This window comes from Anopheles coluzzii, chromosome 3 (assembly GCF_943734685.1).
Source record: "Anopheles coluzzii chromosome 3, AcolN3, whole genome shotgun sequence".
NCBI classification, from domain to species: Eukaryota; Metazoa; Arthropoda; class Insecta; order Diptera; family Culicidae; genus Anopheles; species Anopheles coluzzii.
In genome coordinates this window covers 93,345,377-93,368,287 of record NC_064671.1, presented here as the reverse complement: position 1 = coordinate 93,368,287, position 22,911 = coordinate 93,345,377, and the positions used below count along the sequence as shown (strand labels likewise).

At 45.6% G+C, this 22,911-nt stretch overlaps 1 protein-coding gene across 1 annotated transcript; it reads right to left on the bottom strand.

The window, feature by feature from the left end:
* Positions 1–1,650: 1,650 nt before the first annotated feature.
* Positions 1,651–3,611, bottom strand: LOC120958461 (ornithine decarboxylase 2-like). Its single transcript, XM_040381292.2, has 2 exons — positions 2,319–3,611; positions 1,651–1,869 (listed from the first exon to the last, which is right to left on the bottom strand). The coding sequence occupies exons 1-2, from the start codon at positions 3,557–3,559 to the stop codon at positions 1,761–1,763; spliced, it is 1,350 nt and encodes a 449-aa protein (XP_040237226.2). The 5' UTR covers positions 3,560–3,611; the 3' UTR covers positions 1,651–1,760.
* Positions 3,612–22,911: the final 19,300 nt, after the last annotated feature.

Here is a 22,911-nt window from a genome sequence, read left to right as displayed (position 1 = left end):
CAGTACGCTACTCCACCGTCGTCCGCGTTACTACCGGGAATGAATCACGTTTAATTAGCACATAATTTCACTCAAGTTGCGCCGTAAATAATGGCTACGATCTGCACCTGCCTACCTGCCCGTAGCCCAAATCCGGCGTAGGAGACGCTGCACCGTTTTTGATGCGCCTAAATGTAGCCTTCATGGTGCTTAAAAACGTTCCTTTGTTTGCTTACTTCCGTTCCACGCCTGTTGGCATCGTTTCGCGCCGCGTTGCCCCTGGTGATGGAAGGTTGATGTGCGTAATGTGCGCACACAAGGTGGGTGTGTGTATAGGTTTAAATTGCGTTAAAATAGGTATTTTCGGAAGCGAAGGGGAAGGGAATCCGGTCCAAGAGGACTTTTAATTTACGACGGAAAAGTTGTGCCTAAGTGCGAGATATTTTTTTTATCGTTTTATGCGGTTCCTTACCGCTTGGGATGATCTTGTTTAAACGCACTGCTGGTGGTAAAGTTTCCGTACCGTTGGATCTAATTAGGATGTTGAGGAAAAACGCCACCCGTTGCTCTGCTTCCTTCCTTCGCATTCCCCAAAGCACATTCATTTAGCACATCTGAGGTTGTTCGGTTCATCTTCGTCCTCTCGCTGCTGGTGGTGATGGTGGTGGTGATGGTGCCTGTCCTGTATCCTTGGGCGACGAAAATTTCACACGCTATCGGTGTAAGGGGCAGTGGGTTGCAATATTTTACGACCACACTCCTCGGAGCACTTATATTTGTGGCTCTGATTTACTGGCAAGCATTCGCGTAAACACCTTCCATGCCGTCTGGAGCGGCAGTGATGATCCTGCCGGAAGTTTCACCGGCCTGCGAGTGGGTATGACGTGAGCAAAATACATCCCCCGCTTGCAGGACAGGGAAGGATTTACCTTCCGGCACGATAGGGGGTACACGTCGTGTGTAGCATCTTCTGGATTTGCCAGGTTAAAGCATTACCTTTTCGTTCGGGGCACACACCGTCTGTTTGCACGTTGTTCATGGACACCCAACGCCCGGAAAGGAAGGATACTATATAGACCGCAACCCATCCGCACCGACGAGGAGATCGGAAAATTTCCATCAAATCTAATTTATTTTACCGTCAACAGCTTTTTTGTATTATTGCTGCACCCACAGGGTAATAAAAGTGGGATCATCTTTTGCACCGCCTGTACCGGTACCAGTTCCCCTTTCTGCCGGAACATGCTAGAAGCGGAAGGTTTCGGTTTTATGTTACTGAAAGAAAGTGAAGAAATGATGCCTTTTGCTGTGTTGGTGCGCGCGCGAAAGTAAAATGATAAAAAAGGAAGAAGTGCGCTTGAAGAGTACATTCCGGAGCCAGTCTTTTGAGTCTCGTAGTGGGTCGAAACACTTGATGCTAGTCGAAATAGAAAATTGGACAGGAAAAAGGATTCACCAAGAGGGTCTGCTGTGGTGTAAACATAAAAATGAAACCATTCCATTCCATACTTTCAAAGGCCCCTCTCTCTCTCTCTCTCTGGGAAGCACTCTGAGGCCAAGGTACCACAACAGAGCCACTTGAAATTTATCTACTCCGCCAGCGAACCGACGATTTCGTACGGACAGCGGGGAATTTCTCAACCGAGGTAATGGCAAAATATCCGAGGTTAGTTAGTTTTGCAATCCCCATTTTGGAGCGTTTGCTAGCACTGGTACACTTTGGGGGTTGTTTTATTTAAAACCCCTTGCTCAAATAACACAAACACACAATGCAATACAATTTAAAGCTGGTCGCTGGATTGTTCCTGCCCCTTTCTAGGGCACTCTCTCTCGAAAAAGGTGAGTGTTTTCTGCCTCCAGTCGGTGCCGGCGATCGAGTGCAGCATGTTCCTGCAAAGAAGAGTAAAGAGAGGGATGTTGTAGGTGCCGAGGAATGCAATGCTTTTTTGCCACTCAAAGCCAACTGGAAATGTAATGGCGTTGTGGTCAAAAGCTATAGGAAGAGGCCGCTCTCGTAGAGAAGGAGCGGCAAAAAACATGGAGATGAATAATAGACCCTTACATTGATAATCATACTTGGGATTGTGTATAAACAAGGGCACGCTTTCGAATAACAACCGGCAAGGGTTTGGCAGTAAAATTTTTAATCTTGTCAACAAGCAAACAAAAAGGTCATGCCTCTTGTCAACAAAACGATGTAGCTAACGAATTAAGACTTCTTCCGAACAAGCAATGACCTCACGATTAATATTAATTTTCTTCTTTCGGTGGGCCTCTGATAAGAGATTAGAGCTCGTTATTCTAATGGAGTTGGACTGTCACTCGTATCAACCACTTACCAAGTGTGCTCCTTCACGTACACTTGCACCGTCGGCTTGGGGAAACCGTTGAAGTTGGTCGCAAACGTCATGCCGTACGCGCCGAGATTCTCAAACACGATGTAGTCACCGATGTGATGCTCCGGATACGGCACATCCTCACACACAATGTCCGTCGAGTCGCAGGTTGGGCCCCAGATGGTTGTCGGAAAGGCAGGCTCGTGCTCACGCTCCCGCCGTACCAACGGCACCGCACGCTTTAGGTCCTTGATCTCGCGCAGACTCAGCCAATCGAACAGTGTGCCAAACACGCCGTCATTGATGTAGTACATCATCTGCTGTATCTGGCCAGCGTCATCCCGCACAATCTTTTTCCCCTGCACCGTCGTGAGCAGCGTGGCGGCCGATCCGACGTAGAATCGTCCCGGCTCACCCAAGACATACACCTCTTCGTCTTGCTCGGGTGGGAAGAACTCTTGCAACGCTCGCGATACCGCTTCCGCGTACTGATCGATCGGTTTGTCGTTGTCTCCCGGGAATCCACCACCCACATCCAGCAGCCACAGTCGCATGCCCAGCTCATCCTTCGCATAATCAAACACTGATCGAGCCGATGCTATCGCATGATAGAAACAGTCCGCATCCAAGCTGCCACAACCGACGTGAAAGCTAACACCGATCACCGCTACGCCGAGTGCCTTGGCGCGTGCCAGCAGCACGCGTCCATCGCCCCGGGCATCGCAGCCAAACTTCTTGCCCAGCGCAATCAGCACCCGGTCGGAATCGTGCCGTATGCGCAAGACAAGCTCGGCCTCCGGGTATTCGCGCGCCACCTTCTCCAGCTCACACTCGTTGTCGAACGTCATGCGCCGGATGCCGTGCGCTTTGGCAAACGCAAGCGCTTGGACGGATTTGATCGGATGCGCGAAGATGATACGGTCGGGCGTTACGCCGAGCGCTAGGATGGTGCGCATTTCTGCCTCCGATGCACAGTCGAACCCGGTACCGAGGGCGGCCAGCGTGGCCAGTATTGCCGGATCATCGTTGCACTTGACGGCGTAGAAAGGAGTGACGCGTGCCATCGATCGTAGCCAGACGAGATGTTTGCCTACCAGATCGTCGAGATCGAGCAGATGGAGCGGATGTTCCCGGGGCTCATCCTCAATTATGCGACTAATTTCCTCCTCAAGCGATCCCGCCGAGGCTGGGCGAATTGTCACATTGCTAAGCTTGGCTAGGTGAGTGTCTTGGCGCGTGTCCATCGTGGGCAGTGATCACTTCGAACGCGTGTCGTCTACTGAGCATGGGACAGTCGGGATGTAGGGAGAATGCTCCCGTGTAATCGTCAGGCTTGGTTGACAGATTTGATAAGAGACACGCGTTTGATGGGGAGCTGCAGACAACAATCATCAAGTGGAAAAGCGGCCGGAACGTATGCTAAACGGTTGTTTTTTTTTCGGCCGCTGTTCCACCGACAAGTAGACAAATGTGTTCTTTGGATTGAGAGAAAAAAGTGACTCTGATAAGATAATCTTCAATGGGAATTAATGGTATCAATCTGGTTGGGTGCGACAAGTGGATGCACTATCGGTTGATGACATGCTTCTGGAAATTGTCACATCTGGTCGCACGTCTAAAGAAGTTATCGTTGGAGTTGGTTGTGAAGTTGCTATGCAGGTAGCGTTCTGGGTCGATATTTTACCCACATAGATAATGATGAGATAACACCCGCTGTTTGTTGGTGAAGATCTCACGCTGAAACGATGTTACCAAAGCTCGGTCGCCGTTCATCAGTCACAGCGAACCGGCAAATGACACTCACTCAAGCACATCGAATGAACGCTCCCGAATAGACAAATATCCTAGTATCTTGAGAGCCACGAAAAAAACACCCCGTCACCAAAACAAATAAGCGGATTGTTATGGATTCTCTCTTTGTGTCATCTCCCGGCAGCGTAAAGTGCTGTTTAATCTTTGCCGGAGCTCAATCTCTTCCGCTGCCGGCTCTAAATCCCATTTAAGCACAATCTACTTACTGTCTGGTTCGATGAGATAAGACGACCACGTACCTTGGGGGGGCTAATGGGAGCTCCGCTCTGGCCGGGTCTTCTAATCCGCCTGTTATTACAGGGTTTCCCACGATTTATTGGTTGGTTCCCACGATTTATTGGTGCGTTCCCACGATTTTTTGGTCATTTCCCATAATTTTTTGGTAGCAACCCACGATTTATTGGTCGGTTCCCAAATATTATTGGTCGGTTCCCAAATATTATTGGTCGTTTCCCAAATATTATTGGTCGGTATTATATTATATTATATTTGGGAACCGACCAATAATATTTGGGAAACGACCAATAATATTTGGGAACCGACCAATAATATTTGGGAACCGACCAATAAATCGTGGGTTGCTACCAAAAAATTATGGGAAATGACCAAAAAATCGTGGGAACGCACCAATAAATCGTGGGAACCAACCAATAAATCGTGGGAAACCCTGTATGGTTGTATCATCCGCTGTTTTACCTACTACCACGTATCTTCAACGCCCGGCACACCATCTGCTGTGTCTTTGCTTAACTGGTTTACTTACTGTTGTGTGTTTGCCTAACTTTATGAATGTAAATAATAAATTAAATATGCATTTGCACAAACAATACTACACGAGGTGTGCTAGTGGGTGTATCGTTTCTCCTGGACATCATCCGCTGACAGACCAACTGACACGGTGAGTCCAGGGGTCGACGCGGTTGCCTACCATCAACCACCATCAACATCATCATCCGAAGCGTGCGCGCGCGCGTTCCATCGCTCACCGCGCGTTGAAAGGCGAGACATGGATAGGGATCTACCTCTGACAGTCCTTCCGTGTTGGGATAAGGTTTGATAATGGTGTTATTGTTGTTGTGGGTGGCGTCGAAAACAAATTCGATTAGTGCGGTAGGCTACCTCCCGTAAGGAGCATCCGGTTCCCGTTGGGGATGACCTTCATGTGTGCCAGCGATCATGCTTCGTTGAGTGAAATCGACGGGGATATGAAGGAGTAATGTAATCATAACCCTTTTATCAGTTTACGAGAGATTACGATCCACTAAACCCCGGCCTGATTCCATTACCGATCTACTGCTACGCCCTTTTGCTGCGATTGTTTGCTCAAAGAACGAAGCGAAGCAAAGGAAAAATCTCGAACAGAACATTGCGCTCCGGGAACGACAAATGGGTGACACTAATGTACTGTTGATGCTTGTGAGTATCGGTCAGCGCCGAACACGATTTATATTGGTACATTACCGTTTCCGGCCAAACAGAACGCTGCTGCTCACACTCACATTAAACACTTTTTGAAAGAACATCGTTACAGAATTTCCTGGAAGAAGGTAGAACGATCAGCTCCAACCCTCTTACGAATATATTTATTTCCGTCATGTTTCATTCGACTTTTCGTTCCGTGCCTGCTGTGCTGAGGTGCAGCCAGAACTGCTGAAGGTGAGGGTAAAGTCAACACATCGTCGAATCGAACCGGTACGCTGGCCTGTTGGCCAATAGCTGTGTTGTGTCGAAAAATGTGTCAGCTTTCTTTTCGATGCGCCCATCCCCGCGTGCCGTCGTCGTCTTCGTCCACTGGGAGTCGCGTCTGTTCAGCTCCAGGGTTCCAGAAGATTGGCGTTCGGGTAAAGTGAAGTACCAAGTGCACGGTGTTGCTGTGGTGCCACTTGGTGAAATTGTTAAATTGTAGTCGATATGCTATACCCGGTCGCCGGTCAGCGTTGTATATACACGCGGTTGTACAGATCGATTCCAGCCCTCGCTATTGAGTTGACTTCAACGCTGGAGAGAGGAGAAGATTGGGAGCATTGTGCACAGTTGAAAAGAAAGTGGCAAATAAAATGGAAAACCTCGGACAGCTTTGGGAGTCCCGGTGGGGTGTTGAACTTTCGATTGATTTCGCCCACTGGAGCGAAAAGTGACCAAATCAATGGTTTAAAAGTTGTGTAAAAACAACTTCTTTTCTTTGTGGCGTACTTTCAAAAGCACAATTTCAGTAAAATAGATGTAGTTTTATCTCGTTTTGAATGTATTGCAATAAATCTCCGTCACTAAATCGAAGCTTTTACGAGCACGGAACGTGTCATTGCGCTCCAATGCACCTCTGCGAGCGAAGATTCAAATCCCCCAATAAAACCATCGAATGCGAATGACATCAAACGCATCCTAGGGGACTGATAAAAAAAACCTCAATACAGTGTTCTGTATCTGCATCTATTTGCACAGCAATTGGATGTTGGCGGACAACACTGTCATCACAGCACGCGCGCGAGTGGGAAACGGTGCAAAAATTCAAACTACAAAAAGTGACAGTAACATAAAAACACTAACCAAAGCATTTGGCGAGGTAACATCACAACACAAAAAGCAGAATTGAAAGCGTTGCAATGAAACGGAATGGACAGTGTGAGATGAAAAAGTAAATCCTCCCCCGGAACACGCCCCCCAACGTGGAACACGCGGATCATCTTCACTCGCCAAACTCGCCCGAAGGCGAATGGAAAAGTCAGCGAAACATTTATTTTACTTATCTTACGCCATTCTGCTGGTATTTTCATTTTATTCCTCTCCCTTTCCCGCACAAACACACCGCTTCTTACACATCCCCCCTCTCCCTCCTGGTGCAGCTTAACCGATTTCTGAGCGTTAGGAGCGTTTAACGTTTCCTGGATTATTCCGGAGGAAAAAGAAGGAAAAGTGCACACATTGTCGGGAAAACGCAAAATGAAGAAAAGACGGCTTGAAGTTGATTCACCAAGCAAGCAACCTTCTCCTAAACCGTTCGCCTTGGAGATAAATGGATAAAGGAAGCATTCGCTGAGGGAGAGACATAGGCGAAAGAACGGTATGATATTCTTCGCACAACAACGATCCCCATCGTATCCAATTTAGAACCGATCCCAACCGGCAACGGCAAACGGACGACCACAAGCCACGGCTCCCCAAGTAGGGAAGTGGGAGAACATCCGGAAATTGCGTGCATAATGGGAAACGGACCCACAGTGGCCCAGTGTGGTTTTGATTTACCAGGACGGTTAGGACGGATGGTTATGATCGGTTGAAGACAGCAGCAGGGCAGCTAAATTGAATCTAAAGCAGAGAACGATCTCAACCTGCAGGGCCTACGGTTCGTTGACGCCCCAAGGAACACTTTTTTCTTGTGTGAGCAGAAATCTTCCAATTGCAATTTTCACTCCACAAAGTAGGTCGGATCGAGCGGATGGGGCATCTCAACATGGCAATGAAAGTGAAGTTGCTTCTGACAGGTACAGGTTCATTAACAATGGAGAAGGAGCCGCCCAGTGAGTAAGTGAGTGTGTAAATGAACGAGCAAAATAAAGTGTGTACCGAATGGTGGAAGCACGGAATGAAAACTCACTCCCGACTTACGACGGTAGGGAAGCATCCCTTGAAGAAAAAAAAAGAAAAGCACAAAGAAAAGCATCCGAGGCTCGAAGGGACGGAAGCGTTTATAAGTGGTTGATTGCTTAACGAGCCTGCCGCTGCTGCTGCTGGTGCTGCCGGTTGGATGACGCTTGTAAGTGCGCGACCGGAAACAGCCCCGGTCGCGGGCCAAGGATAAGCTTGAATTCAATTTCGCAAAAACGGTTTGCAAAAGGTGGAATAAATTCGCCGGAAAGTGGAGCAATTAGAGTTTGTGAGGGGTGATTGAAATCGTTAAATCAACGGAACACTATAAGCGGGCGTTTACGTTGTAAAAGAAAAGCTTGAAAGCTCAAGAAGACTGCGAGCATGTTTGCGTTTTTGTTTGTTGAGAATGGATCAGCTCTATAGAGTTGAACTTGGTTGAGGGAACTGTAATTAGTGAAATCTTCCCGTTTATCAGATTGGTGGCTAGTTTGATGAGTTCAACAAAATCCCGAGCTAGCTTTTATGTGATATTTCTCACATTACCACGATAATTATTCCCATTACAGCGAAAATCCTAATAACAGGAATCACATTTCTCCACATTTTCACAGCCTTCACAAAATGGCCAGTGTTTGATTTAATGTAATCTTTAACGAGCATACACATTTGCGTGACGCCATCGGTATATTGGCGCTAGGTGCGGCGTGGTGGATTTATTGCGTGGTATTACGGAGGCACACGCACATTGCAATTACAGCGCCAATTTAATTATAGGCACAGTCGTGTTGGTAATGTGTATTCACTTACGCGACCGAAACAAATCATTGAATTCCAATTTACTGTTCGAATGGGATGCACACGATCCGGGTGACTGTTTATCAGGGAAGTTGAATTACCATTTATTGGGAACATAATTTAATATCGTTTTGTGTGACATTAAAATTTCTATTTGATCACACCCAACAGCACTCGTCAAGCTTAGCGGCATTGGAGCGGGAAATAATTACGTTTGTAGTCCCGTATTTATAAAGGCACGAAACATAAGGAAGCTGTTTTGAAAAGCCGATTGCATACATTTAGGCTGCCCCCATTTACTAGTTGAACGGGATACTAAAGGCTTCGCCTAAAAGTATGCAATTTGAAAGGTTTCGATTCGGAATCACCTACACAATATCTAGTTTCATCTACATTATTCCAACTGACCTTTCATGTGTGTCATTTATTCCATCTCACCTTTGCTCCGGCTGGTCGTGCGTGCAGCCTTTATACAGTAAATAGCCCCTTTTAATCCCAGCATTACGTCCGTTGTTGCAAATTGCCAACCGATTGGACCGTAACCGCAGCAGTGTTGCAGCTCTCAGGATGCAATCGAGCTTTACCCTTTGACACTTGCCAACCGTGGTAAACCAATCTCGGACAGTAAAGTTCATTAGGTCCTTCCCTGGATAGCAGGGTTGGGTCAGCAGATGGGTCATAAAAAGTGCAAACGCATGTCGAAAATCCTTGCCAATGTCGCTGTGGCTTGCCCATTGTTTTCGAGCTAATTGGAAGTTGATGTAACTTTGTGGCTGCCGCGCTCGGCGAAACGTTGCGGAATGGGCACTGTATCGATACAAAAACCGAAAACCTTATCCATAATCGATTGTTCTACCATCGATTATAGTCATTATAATGGGTTTGCATGAGCCGGGTGCACCCGCAGCAGGGCGGGAAATGAAAATTAATTATTAAAATCATGCTCAGTAACTTTTTTTCTTCTTCTTTTTGCTTTTGCTGGCGCTGCCATACCACCAACTCGTTGGACTGTTTTGATGGAACCACTCAGGGAAGCAAATTACAGTAATGTGCTTGTTCTCGTTATTTTGTGTTGCAATGATGAGAGGCACAGAACAGGCAGGGCGATAAAAAAAACGTTGCACAATATGACATGAATAATTAATTCTTTATTTAAACATGGCGAAACACCGTTTGACCCATCGCCTATCGACGTCAGCTGCTCGCTGAAAGGATATGGCAAACGTTCGCGCAGCAGTAAATGTAGCAACATCATTAACGGAAGCAACCACATCGTGTCAAACTCAGTGCACGCCAGCCCTCCTCCCGCGGCCTGCTCAAACAAATTTGCAATTAACGAAAACCTCTTTATCGATCATTTAAATATCGCTCGCTAGCTAGAATGGTACGGTAAACAGCTCGCGCTGGCGGCAAGCGCAGTCCGTTCGGATGCACTCTGGAGCCCGCATGAAACGGGTTTGAATCTCATTAAAATATTTATTTACGATGAAGAACTTTAAATACCCGCTTTTCGATGGCCTGTTTGGTTTTATTTAACTGCTGCTCTTGTACAATCAATAGCAGTGAAATGACGATGCTTAGAAGTGCAAGGGCAATTGCATAAATTTAGGCTGTTTTACTTAGGCAACGAATTTATGCAATCTGTACAGCAAAAAAGGATAAATAATGCTCAAGTTTATGCTTTTTAGTTGAAAACAGTCAAATGTTGTTACGAATGTGTTTCCTGCTTGCGATGGGTTTACCTAATTAAAATTTATAACCTTTCTTGGAGAAAATCAATCAACCTATGGAATGGAGTTTATCATTTCCTTTCAAATGGATTGATCAGTTGCGATTTAATTGCAGCTGTTGCCTGTATTTCGACAGTAAATCTTCCGTACGTCATGCAAGCCATTGCACAGCGGAAAACTCATCAGCTTTCAATTCTGTCGTGCTGTAATTAGCGTTCTCTCAGCACCCTCGTCCATGGCGTATCCGCTCGGACTTTCGGAGCGATATCTTTTCCCTGACTGTAGTACGCCACGCCTCGCTACCATTTGTAATGAGAAATGGTGATAGCACATAATCGATCGCTGCTGTCCAGCATCTAGCCGCATCGATACCTTAGCATTAACGTAAACTCCATTGGATTGTGTTTCTCCGAAACGTAAATGCTGTTCACCAACTCTCGCATCGTCCGCTCAACAGCGCGTGTGTGTGTGTGTGTGTTCGCACACGTGCACGTGGCTACAAAATGAGGACGGGAGCCACCACAATGGTTGCCGCACAAATTGAAATCAAAGCGTAATATACATATTATTAGCATCGCTGAAATTGGAGCGCCCGCGCGGCTGCGAACGTTTCGGAAGCGAAGGAGCCCACAATCGTGCTGCGTACGGTTCCAGTTGCAACTTGTGTGTGACTCCCTCGAGAACGATTAACATTTATGTAAATCGTGCCACCATGGTGGGAGTTGGGCGCTGAGCAGCGAGCGGTGTCACTTCATCGCTTGACAGCTGCCGCCGGAGCGTTTTGCGGGCTGTGCAAATTGTGTCTGCATAATTTTGGTCGCCTTTTGTGCGACATATTCTTGCCGCGGTGGTGTGAGACGATGGTACGCCATGATACAATCAATCCGCGGTTGGGATGGTGGGTCCTGTTCGCGTATTGTAGTCGATTGAATGCGATGTTTCCCAATGTTTCTCGATGTGATGCTATTTATTCTTCACGCATGGTGAGAGCTGCTGTTAGACAGTAAACGATGGTAAACGATGGAAAGTTTGTAATGCATGCTCGTATTTAGATAGGGCTGCGTAATGGCATGAAATGAGATAAACCCCATTTTACGATCCGATTGGGAATTCAGAAGAAGTGCAGATGCTGCTCTTTGACCCGTTTCACGCACTATTCTCTGTGAACGTTTTAAAGGAGTCATAGAACATCAAAGATATAGCTCATGTATAACTATAACTCAAGCATCAAAATTGGTTGAGTGGCAATTCATTCGTTGCTATTTGTCGTATGTCTGACATAAAGTTTGATAGATCAAACGTACCAGGTTCCTAAAGATATGTTTGTCACATGGCTTGGCTTTCTAGCACCACGACAAGCATTACTCAGAACTTCAAGCATACTCTTATGCTCCATACCATTCAACTCCAAAACTTATGAGAAAGTAAATTTCACCACGAAATGGGTTAACAACCTGTGAAACATACCGTGCAGCTCAATAACATTAAATTTCCTCTTCCCACGTAAGACAATTTTACATGCGAAGACGTTACCACTGCACACTGTCGCCTGTGCCGAACAAAGCGCACCTCCACCCAGCAAACAGCGGGTTTGCTCGGGCAAACTTCATATTTTCTCCTTTAAACGATATTTGCAGATCCACACGGCTGGGACTTATTTCCATGCAGCTAAACTTAAATCCACCATTATGAACCATCGAATGAACTTCCTCGGTTTATGTGGGTGTGTGTGTGTGTGGGCTGCGGCATCCGTTTGCATCAGTGCAGAGTGCAAACACCTCCGAGGGCTATTATTTTATCTCCCTGGTCCACCATTCGTTTCAATCTTGTACGCGTTCCCTATTTTTCTTTTCGGGTTTTACCTCGCTAACACATACCATGTGACCACACACACACCATTCAGGGTGCATGCTCAGTTGGTGCGCTGATTAAAGGGGAATAAAAAGCTGAGCCGCAGGGAACAGAAAAAGGCAGCTTTGACAGGTAGGTTGCATGCCTTTATGTGATGCATAATGCATAGCTTTAGGCGCAATAGTCCAAAAAGGGGCTTTCAACGCTTTTGTTCCTTTTCATAACCAGGCTGTCGACTGGGTTTTCAGTTATTTGCTCAATAGTACACTTTTGATTTGCATGGATGGGTTTTTCCCGCACCTCCTGCTTTATGCATCCTTTTGGTGAGCAAGAATGGCGCATTCCGTGCGTTAGTTCTCTCAGGGTTTTTTTTCTGGTTGCACAGGTCCTTCGTCGTGCGGTAGCTCTGTGGTGCATAGTTTTTGTACAGCTACCAGGAAACAAGCGGAGAGAGAGAGAGAGAGGTTGCATTTGCTGGTGTGATGCGCTGTATCCTTTTTTCAACGCTATCTTCCTGATCATCATCATCATCAACGTCGTCGTCGTCGTGGCCGTCGTTCAACAGCTTTTCTTTTGCGAACGTTTTTCATTCCCAACGACGGACGGTGCTGTTGCTATCGAGCTTATTTTTACCATCGTCTTCTGATGAGAACGATAATCACTACAATAGGACAGAGGTGCTGGGAGGTTGTTGAAGTTATGAAAATTGCTTGCTTCGCACATTTTTCGTCCGCAGTCGCGGGTACGGGTTGCCGGGCGGTGTCCTATTTTTCCAGCGCTCCGCTGAGCTTGGCTCGGCATAGAGCAGGGCCACGGGACAGAAGCGGTCGTTCGCAAAAATAACCGACCAACAGGAACTGTCCACCGGACCGTGGCCGGGTTTGTTATGAGTATAAATATCAGGGCCTCTCCGACCACATCACATCGCAAGCGCGTTGCTCGTCGCGTTGAAAGGGGTGGTGGTGGTGGTGCAAAAAAGCGATGTTTTTATAAGGACTGCTTGCACTGCACAATGTTCGTGGAAACATCATCATTTCATCATTTCATCATCATCATCAGCTTCATTTTTCTTCGGTACGCTTCTTTACGCCCGATTGTACCTAACCGCCGAACCAACCCGTCACCCGGTTCTCGGTTGTAAAAATAGACCGAAGAGCGAACGCAGGAGTATCCGTTTTGCGCATTCCTTTTCAATCGCATTGATCTGTTATGACTGAATTATGCTGCTCGATGATTCTTCCGATTTCTCGTTAGCAAGTGAGGAGAAAAACCGAGGGCCGGTGCTTCACGCCGGGCACTACTTTAGCTAGAAACGGGTGTCTAGGAGGCGTGCTACAGCAATTTTGCCGTACGACACGTATGAAAGGCAGCGCTAAGTGGTATCCAGACGGTTGCCTGGGAGACGTAGGGTTTGGCGAAGCTGACGGGGAAAGTGTTTGCAGACGTTGGTATGCAATTTGTGAAGGTGGATTCTTCTGGGAAGATGCTCTAGGTACGGATCATTAAAGCATACAAACAGGTGTACACTGCACGCCTAGAAATGCCTGTGTAATGAGACCTCGGGAAGGAAGTTGTTAGAGTGCTGAATGCGCGTGGGCTGTTTGAATTTCCATCACAGTGAGTTCGCTTCCCGTTTCAAGATGGAAAATAGCTTTTTCCTCTCTGCGAAAACACTCCAACTGTGGTTCAAAGTTTTGCCAAGTCACACACATGTGTGACAGTTTCGTGCCGATCCACTTCCGCAACATCCTGTGTAACGGGTTTCCCAAACTTTGAAGCAACCGTGAAGCGGCTTCACACTCGCCCAGCGCCTGTCATTTGCAGCCCCGGGAAGCGCCAAATGATGGGCTTCGGTCTCTGATAAGCTAGAAAAAGTCGTCGGAAAAGTGTAAAAAACTAGGATAGAGCGGGAGGAAAACGAAATAAAAGAAACACATCATTCCATCCCCTAATCGAGGGGCAGCATGCGAAAGCATGGATAGAGTGCCGATGTTTGTTCCAGTGCCGAAGCTACCGAGCAAAGCTGCGCCGTGGCTGCAAAAGTTTGGAGAGCAAAGTTTCTGAAGGCTAGTTTTGAAGCGCATTTAACGGAAGGAAGTGAAGTTTTCTTCTATGTTGATTCTTCTGGCCGCTTTCAGGTCGGAAAGATGCGGCACGAACTAGAAAAGGCTGCTAAAGTAGAATAAAAATTTCAACACTCTGGGTTTTTTGTGTGTTTGGCAATCATCGAACGAAAGGATACGGAACGTGACTTGTTGATGTTGTGGGAGCGGTGGGGGAGATAGCTGTGGGAGTGTATGGTACGTTGATTTTCTTCTGCAAGCAGCAGGGCTCGTGTTTGAGTTGTGAAGAGTGAAAGTTTTGATTCAATGTTTTGGAAAAATATACAAAACTGTAAACTGTATCCTATTTTTGGTCGGATGAAGCAACCGTTCGGTGGGATCACTCGGGATGGAATTGGGGTTATTTTTATGTTTAGGGTTCATCGAATTGATTTTCTCTGGGATTGTATCAGCTAACAGCCCAGCAATCTGGTGTAGATATCCTCAAAGCTCCAAGAGATTGTAGCAAAATTGACTTTCAGTGTTTTTTTGGTATTTTCTCCACTTCTTTTGAGTACCACCTGGCAGAGAAGATAGCAAAAGTGGTTAATATCACTATGCTAATTCATTCCTGATGCCTGCAGAAGAACTCAATCGTAAAAAGACCACAATCATCATTATTCTTTCCCGGTACTGTGCTTGAAACGCTTTTTCTCATCTTCTTAGGTCGAAAACAGGAACAAAAAACCTGCTGACCCTTGTCGGAAATGAAAGTGGCCATCGATCAGGATTTTGCAGCAGCACGTCGTCCAGCCAAGACTCGGCATAAAAACTCGCTGTCATCTTCTTAATCGTCTTGTACTTTCCAGTGCACGGGGGGAAGGTGTCTGGACCAAAAATTGGATCCATCCAAGGTGATGAATATACTGGAGCGTCTTCTGCAACAAACACACACACACACTCAACTCGATAAATAGACCAGAAGACCTGCTCGCAAGAAGGGAACCTCCGGTTGCCTTCATCAACCGTGACAGAACACACTCAGACTCAGACGGTAACGTGCACGGGAGAGGTTACAATGATAAATTTAAGCTTGCTAATCTTGACGATAGAGAAACGCCCAGGAAAATGGTCATTCTTCTTGGCGCGATTTCTCCGTGTGCGCTGGAAGGAGACGGTGTGGTGTGGAGTGGAAAAGAAAAATGATTCAACAATTAGATTTGGACGCAAAGTTGAATAGGTTTTCGGGGGGAAGAGCTGAGTTGTACCGTTTAGATGCCGTATTCTTTTGGCGTGCCAGGGCAGCGAGAATAGGCAGCCGGAACAAAAACGCTGAATCAGGCAGCATGAATTGAATTGAAGTCTTTCACTGTTGCTGTTTCTGGGTGCTTTCCCTTTTTTGTTGCTATCAAGGGGGAAGGGGGGGTCTAAACTAAGTCCCAGTTGCCACCAGGTTAAGTTCATTAAAAGGTCAAGTTTTATAAAACCGGCGGCAGGGGAGACCCTTTCATGAAAGGGGGGCCCCATCATCTAAATCACTCTTAGACGACTGTTACGCTGCCGTGTTGGGTAACTGGTTTTTGTGAGATGAGGACGTTTTTTTTTATAAATAGGCATGTTTTTGTCAGCACTTTATGCTCAGAACGTAGCGGGTGTGTTCTTGGAATTTTCCGTACACGACAGGCTTTTTCGTTAATATCAACCTACACGATGTTAGAGGAAAGCTCTGGCAAACTTTGTAAGCGTGTAAGCGTCTATGTGTGGTGGTTTTATTGAAATTTAAGCTGAAAGCATCTGCGACACGCCGTGATAATGGTGAGATTCGTTTTTGTTGGTGTCTTTTTTTCTTTTACTAAAATGAACGGGGAGCCACAAGAAATGTAGCTTTTAAAATAATTGCATACAGGCTAAAAAGGATGAGAAGAAGCTTACAACATTCTCTTGATTGTCGTTGCCATTTTGCTTTGTGTTATGTTATGCTATGAAGGTTTTTAGTGCTGCCTGTTTGTGTAAAATGCACTTCAATTTGCTTAGCAGCGATTATACTTTACTTCACTTACACTACAACTTGCAAATCCTGGTAAATACAAAACAATCCAATGGAGTAGATGCTTTTAACCTTGTTGCAGGAAACCATAATATCCTCGTTCATCAGAACGGAAATGAAAGATCGGGATTCATGGTACAATTTATTTATGTATACAATTATCCTTCAAATCGCAATGTCATTACATGTTGAAGTGATGAAATGAATGACCGGCATTTATCAAACAGAGTGAAAGGGCCGCATTATCACGTATTATTGCAGTAATGCGTGTTGTTGATTATGTTTGTCCGTCGTGCTATAGAAACCAATTATATCAATTCCTGTGCTAGTCTTTACAATTTGCTGAAAAAGGCATTTATTATCAATGTAAAATAGTTAATTGTATTATGAGTTTACATGCAAACTGTCAAGTTTCATGCCTAACAAAAAGCGCTCCAATGTATGCAATGTGCAGTACAAAATAACATTGTTATACTATGAAAAAGGCCATTGGTAGTGATTGTACAGGTACAGCGGAATGTGTTGAACACAATCATTTTAAATGTTTTCCACAGACAAATTTCATTACATCCATCAATCGTGAATTAAAACCATTACGGCGTTTAACGGGATTCCAGCACTTTGCATAATATTCTGCGTCCTTCATCAGCTCGCTTGCCCAAGCGTTGCGGCAAATAATACGCGGCAAATGAAGTCATCGAATCAAACATTAAGTAAATTAAAGCTGTTAGCATCTTTCGTGCAAGTTGTGCCGGCAAGAAGTAGTAGCAGCAGCAGCAACAACAACAACACGCCCAAACACTACCGCCGACAGCCGACAAAATCCTGGATGCCGAATTTTAATTAACGATTATATCCGGCAACAACCGACGGGGCGCGGGTCTTGCGCTCGCCGTTTCGCAAGCAGTTGCACTTTTTCCTGCCAAATCACTTCGCGCCCTACGGATGGTAAATCCGGCCGATGGAGCACGGCAAGCGCGTCGACAAAGTAAGGGAAAAATCTCATTAACGGCAAAGTGTACCGAAACCGGTGGGCAAAGTGTTTCGCAAACTTGTTGAGTGCACGCTCGGCGTCTAGGCTGGCGTTGGCTGGAGAGCGAAAACCCTCCCCCGGGACGAACAATAAAGACGTGATATCGGGAAGCGTTTTTCACGTCGCTTGATTTTTCCTCTTTTAGAAGTTCCGACATCATTTTTTTGCTGCTACTACAACTACAGTTCCGTGGAGGCGTACCACACTTCGAGGTCCATTTGTTCGCCCAAGCTAGGCACAGCAAATGGTACTTCGGGGTAAGTACAGCATTTGCATAAATTCCCTAAAGACGACGTAATTGAAATGCACCGCGTGATTATTAGTGAACTGTTCGTTGTTTAATTTGCTAACCAAACAATGCTAGGATAATGAAGTATTGTGGAACCGATAATTTGCTAAAGACACTAAAGACACAACTGCAATAATTACACGGCAGCAAAGAACTGTGAAGCACGTTAATTAAGTACCCGGGTGGGATTAATATTTGATTTGTTGACAACATTTCGTTTTTTCGCTTTTAAACATCCTCTTCCTCTCTTATGCTGGGTCCGGGTGAGTCTTTTTTGCTCGTTTTGATGACTCTCGCAGGGTCAAATGTTAATTGGAAAAATGTCTCCATTCATCGGTTGACGTTTTTGCCGATTTCGGCGGTCGACCGAAGAATTCCAAGAAGCTGTTGGATTAGAATGGGTGGTTTGGAAGGATGCCACAGCACAGCGAAAGCAATTTCTAATGGACACCCGCAAGGCAAATGGTGGTATTTTGTGATTGCGAAGTTACGGCTGCTGGTGGGAGAGATTTATTTCACGTGCTCTTTCTCCATGTTTTGTTCGCCTTGAATTTCCCATTTTGCGGCAAATCTCTCTATACATTGCCTTCCACTCTGGAGTTTTATTTTTCATTCTTTGGTTGGCCCACCGCTAATCATGATGCAAATATCGATGGATGTATTTTTTGCTGATTTGATGGGAAGTTGAGGTAACGTTAGAAACTGCTGCGGAAGTGCGCTGAAGAATGTTCGGTTTGGCCCTGAGGGTAACTAATAACTTCCCATCTGATGGTGATCCCTTCGGATCGGAGAGCTCTTGGACGAGATCCGTTCCCCGGAAAAGGTATTGTATTGTTTGTGCTGGAATCTAATCATGAAGTCGATTTATTAGCATTGATTTTGTTCGCAACGAGGACACTTGGCCTGTTTGTGGGGTGAAATGGAAGCCACAAAAACAGGGAAAGCTTTTTGTGAAATGAGTTTTCACAAGCCGAGAGAGCCGCGCGGATTGGGCGTTTGTGCATTAGAAAAGTGAACACAATGGAAATAAAAACAAGCAGGCCTTTCGTCGGAACCCCTTACAGAAAACATATTTCATTCGATGGCCCACGGCATATAATGCAATAAGTCGATCTATTAGCGCAAAATTCCACCAACAACACCCATTCGATAATATCGACGTGCGAAAAAGTAATCAAATCGCGTTAATGGATGTCATAATTCATTCAGCAAATGTGCACGCTTGATTTATTGTATGACTTTTTCCTCACCCTCGTTCCGTGCTGTGAGATGTGCGGCAAAAAAGCTTTATGAAAATAAACGCATATGTGTGTTAGATGGGGGTGGGCAAATGGGACTGATTATATGGAAAGAGGGTGGAACGAAAACAAACAACCACTATGTACCAGGCAGAGAAAATGTTCGAACAATCGATCGGGAGAAAATGATTGGTAAATACCAATTTCAATAAACGCAGCCCGGAAATTGGATGCATTACAATAAATGAATATGTAATGCAGGATTATATTGATGGAGGAGTAGAATTATTAATGGATGTTTTTGTACGGAGTAGATAGCTTTCATTTCAATTTCGAACATGAATGTCGGTTCAACGACTATAATGATTCAAATCTTACCCAAAACTCCGAACATGACGCTAAACTTAATTACAGTTTGAACACAATAATCTCAGCTTCCTTTAAGCCTAGAGCATCCGGTCTAACCCAACACGTTTACACCATTACTGGATGTTTTTCAGAGATAAAGGACTTTTTTATTCTCCCTCTACCTCTCTCTCTTTCTCTCTCTTCAGCAGTGTGATGGACCGCTGCATCCGACACAAATTACACCACACAACACCGCACCACACGAGCTTAGAGCCACTGTACCGTCAAACCCAACGTCACAAACGGCGAAAGATAACAACTGGACCACCACCGGTACTGGCAAAACCCAGACTCACGACCCCGTAACGGTTGACGATAAACCAACCCCGGGGAGTCCACAATTTACATGATTGAATTTATTACCGGGACACCTTGCCCGGGTGCGTCCCGGTGTTGCTTTTTACACCCTCTGCACCCCGGTCCGGGTGCGACCATCGGAGCGGCCGTAAAGGGAGCAAATTAAAATCCAATTTGGATGCATAACACCTTACCCACGCAGCAGCTCCCTCTGTCTCCCCGTCTCGCTGGGTCAAAGTTTGGGTGATGCTTTTGTTTTGTTTGTCCTGTCAGGTGGGGGCGGGGAGGGTCTGTGACAATATTTTACTACGGGCCGAATTTATTTCGGAACACCGGCGGTACCGATTTTTATCGGGTTTCGATGGTACGGGAATTTAAAGCGACCGTAGATGGGATGATCGATTTAAGCGCGCTAGAGCAGGTGTTAAAGTATTTGGGAGTAGCGTGTATTCGGAACGCATGAATTTAATGATACGGTTAAAGAAAGAGGCTCCGGTAGAGAACAAATATGTTGCATGACGCCCTGCGGCATCATCGTACGGAGATGAGTGAGGAAATAAAACCAACAGATTAATCAAGCGATTGTAATATCGAACATTTTGAGAACATGTGCTGCCATTACGGGTTTTATGGGCGAAATACGATCTGATCCGTCGTGTTATGAGCTGAAAGCTTCGCGGGCACTTGATGATCCTGATACGCCCAATGAAAACGTCTGGCCATATTAAATTTCATCGTACCTCCAATTTGAAAACAGAATATGCTTTCACTTTGTGATTAAAGCGATTTTGCTTCTGGAATTGCATAAAAACAGGAGTATATACAGGATACAATCTGTAAAACATACAAACAACAAGTGCCCAAGGTAATACACTCCCTTTAAAAAAGGATAATCAATACATATCAACAGCGTCATTTTGTAGGAATATTACAATAATGTTTACCGTGTCCCAAAAAGGCGTCCCGGTACCGCTCTTGGCTTCCCGCGGAGCCGACAATTTATCGTTGTTAGCAGTGTTGTTAGCATTTTTTTCTCGCCTAGCATTTCCCATACAAGGAACGGCAGTTTCGTAAGCACCATCCGTTGTCCAGCGTGAATGTCCGAACATGTATGACCGTGCTGAATCCCTAAACATAACCCATCGAAAGAAACCCTCCGAAGCAGTTAACATCCCTGTTCGCCTTTTTATTGCCACCATCGTCGTTACTCAGTTGGGGATTGGGCTGTAAATGGAAGGAAGTTGACATTAAAAGGATATAGAAGGATATTTTTACCCTCACAACGCGCCGAAGGTGCTTACACTTACACGTTTATTGCAGGAATGGGTTCTTTGAAATTATAAACGTAAAGCTATTGCATACATTTAGGCGTTTTTCATGATGTGCGTTATGAAACGATAGTTACATTTTATTAATATTTTCACCGAATTTACGATAGTAATTATAACAAAACAAATGCAATGAAATGGTTTTGGTCCCATCCACAACAAATTATTTTCCCACCGCCCAGTAACTCAACACGCTCCATTTCCCTCTGCACGTTCTATTCGTTCGTTAATTATCTCAGGCAAGCAGCGCGTACGAAAATTCCATCGAACTGTTATGGGAAACGACGGAAATGATTGTATTCGGAAAAATATTCCACATGGAAACCCGGGTTGGTCGGGTTTCGCTCCTGCACTAGGTGTTGCTCGGAACTGTAATGGATATGGTTATGTTGGGCACAAAAAGAAACCAACAAACCCGCCCCAATGGGAAAATGATAAAAAAAAATCTCACACACACTCTCACACGCACGCACACAACAAATGCTACGTTGATTGAAGCTATAAAGCGAGAGGAAGGAATTGTGCATGGAAATATGAATGGCGGGACGAACCGGAACGGACAGGATCGCTTGATTGTAATGGAAATCCGCAACCGAACCCCGGAAAACGGCGATAGCGGAAGATAATTGACAATTAAAAGTAATGAGGCTCATCGCCATGCTGGCGATGGCGGACAGTGCGGATAGACAATGGTGTGTGTGTGTGTGTGTAACGAGGGCGTAAAGTCTCACCCGGGTCCGCTTGACACCGTTTGACACCGGAACAAAGTAAGGGCAGGCGCAACTATTATGCACAACACTGTTGCAGATCGTACGGGTGGAAGGTTGTTGGCTCGGTCGCCATTTATCCGTTATCGAGTGGTCAGATGGGAAAATGTTGGTCAACAGGGCTACCATAAAGAAGTCATTGGGTGTGCTTGTTTGTGTTTGAAGAAACACGCCGTACAGTGGAGATGTGTGAGAAGAAGAAAAACTAGTACAGTTCGTTGCCAGATGGGAGCAGCATCGGGGAGTGGGAGTGGGAGAGAAAAAAAACACTATAAAAGGCACGCGCCGTGGGTGCAAATAGTGTATCGTGTTACTCAACATTCTTGTGCAGCTGGAATCAGACGAAAGTAATTGGAAGATCCTTTGAGCTTCGAAGAGCAGCAGCAGCGGGAAAATGCTGTAACCATCACGCTTCTTACAAATTGCTTTCCAATCACACGCACCTTCGTATGGGAACAGCTCGAACAAACACACACTGTTGCAAGTACGCAGACACACACAAACACCCTCGAGAAGCAGGAAAGGATATTGCAAGGCAATTTTAGTGCGCAATTCTGCACAGAAACAATCCCTAATTTAGCACGTTTCGCACCGTGTGAAGATCCTTAGGGGTTGGGCTTTGCTACTGGTGCTGGTTCGTGCCTAAGTGGGGTTCTCGTGTTGCTTTGCTTTCTTTGCTTGCCGGTAGGTCTGTAGGAACAAAGAAGAGAAACAAAAGCAGTGCTTCAATCTTTCTACCGATCGATACATGCACCCCAATCATTTTCAAGTGAATTTGTGATGCAAATTGCATAAATTTAGGCGTTGTCGAAAGGCAAAATCCCCCAAAACGAAGATACTCCAAACTCATCTGATTGAAATTTATATCCAAAAGTCAGCCATGGCCAAAACTCGTTAACCAAACTTTAAGTTAAAGTATTCCCGGTTCGGTAGTCTAATTACAAACTATTTGCAAACTTCCACTTTCGTTTCCTGTAGCTCAAGCCCCTGCACAAGCCACTGTGCTTCTCCATGTGCTCAACAACACTTCCTGCATTAACACATTACACGAGGATCGAAACGGTGGGACAACTTTTCAGCGCTCGGCTTCTATTTATCGGTTCCGCCCCGTCTAGATAAAGGATAATTCCCGTGTGCCGCAGCGGGAAACTTCCGCACTTCCATATTGACCGGAAATTTAATCCGTTAAGTTAATATTTACTCTATCCCTACGGCAAATCCGGGCGTGTGGGAAAGAGAGAGAGAGAGAGTGACAAAGAATAGAATTTGTTTTTCTCTATCCCCGCCTAAACAAAAACCTAAGGCTCAACAGAGCCAAGGGACATCAAATCCGTTTTCACCGTGCAGAGATTTTTTCTACCACAAAGAGTG

Excerpts from the sequence above, each read along its gene's own strand:
- LOC120958461 (XM_040381292.2), bottom strand. The coding sequence starts at position 3,559 with ATGGACACGCGCCAAGACACTCACCTAGCCAAGCTTAGCAATGTGACA. Across the intron at positions 1,870-2,318 it reads TACGTGAAGGAGCACACTTG|GAACATGCTGCACTCGATCG; the intron begins GTAAGTGGTTGA and ends TCTTCTTTGCAG.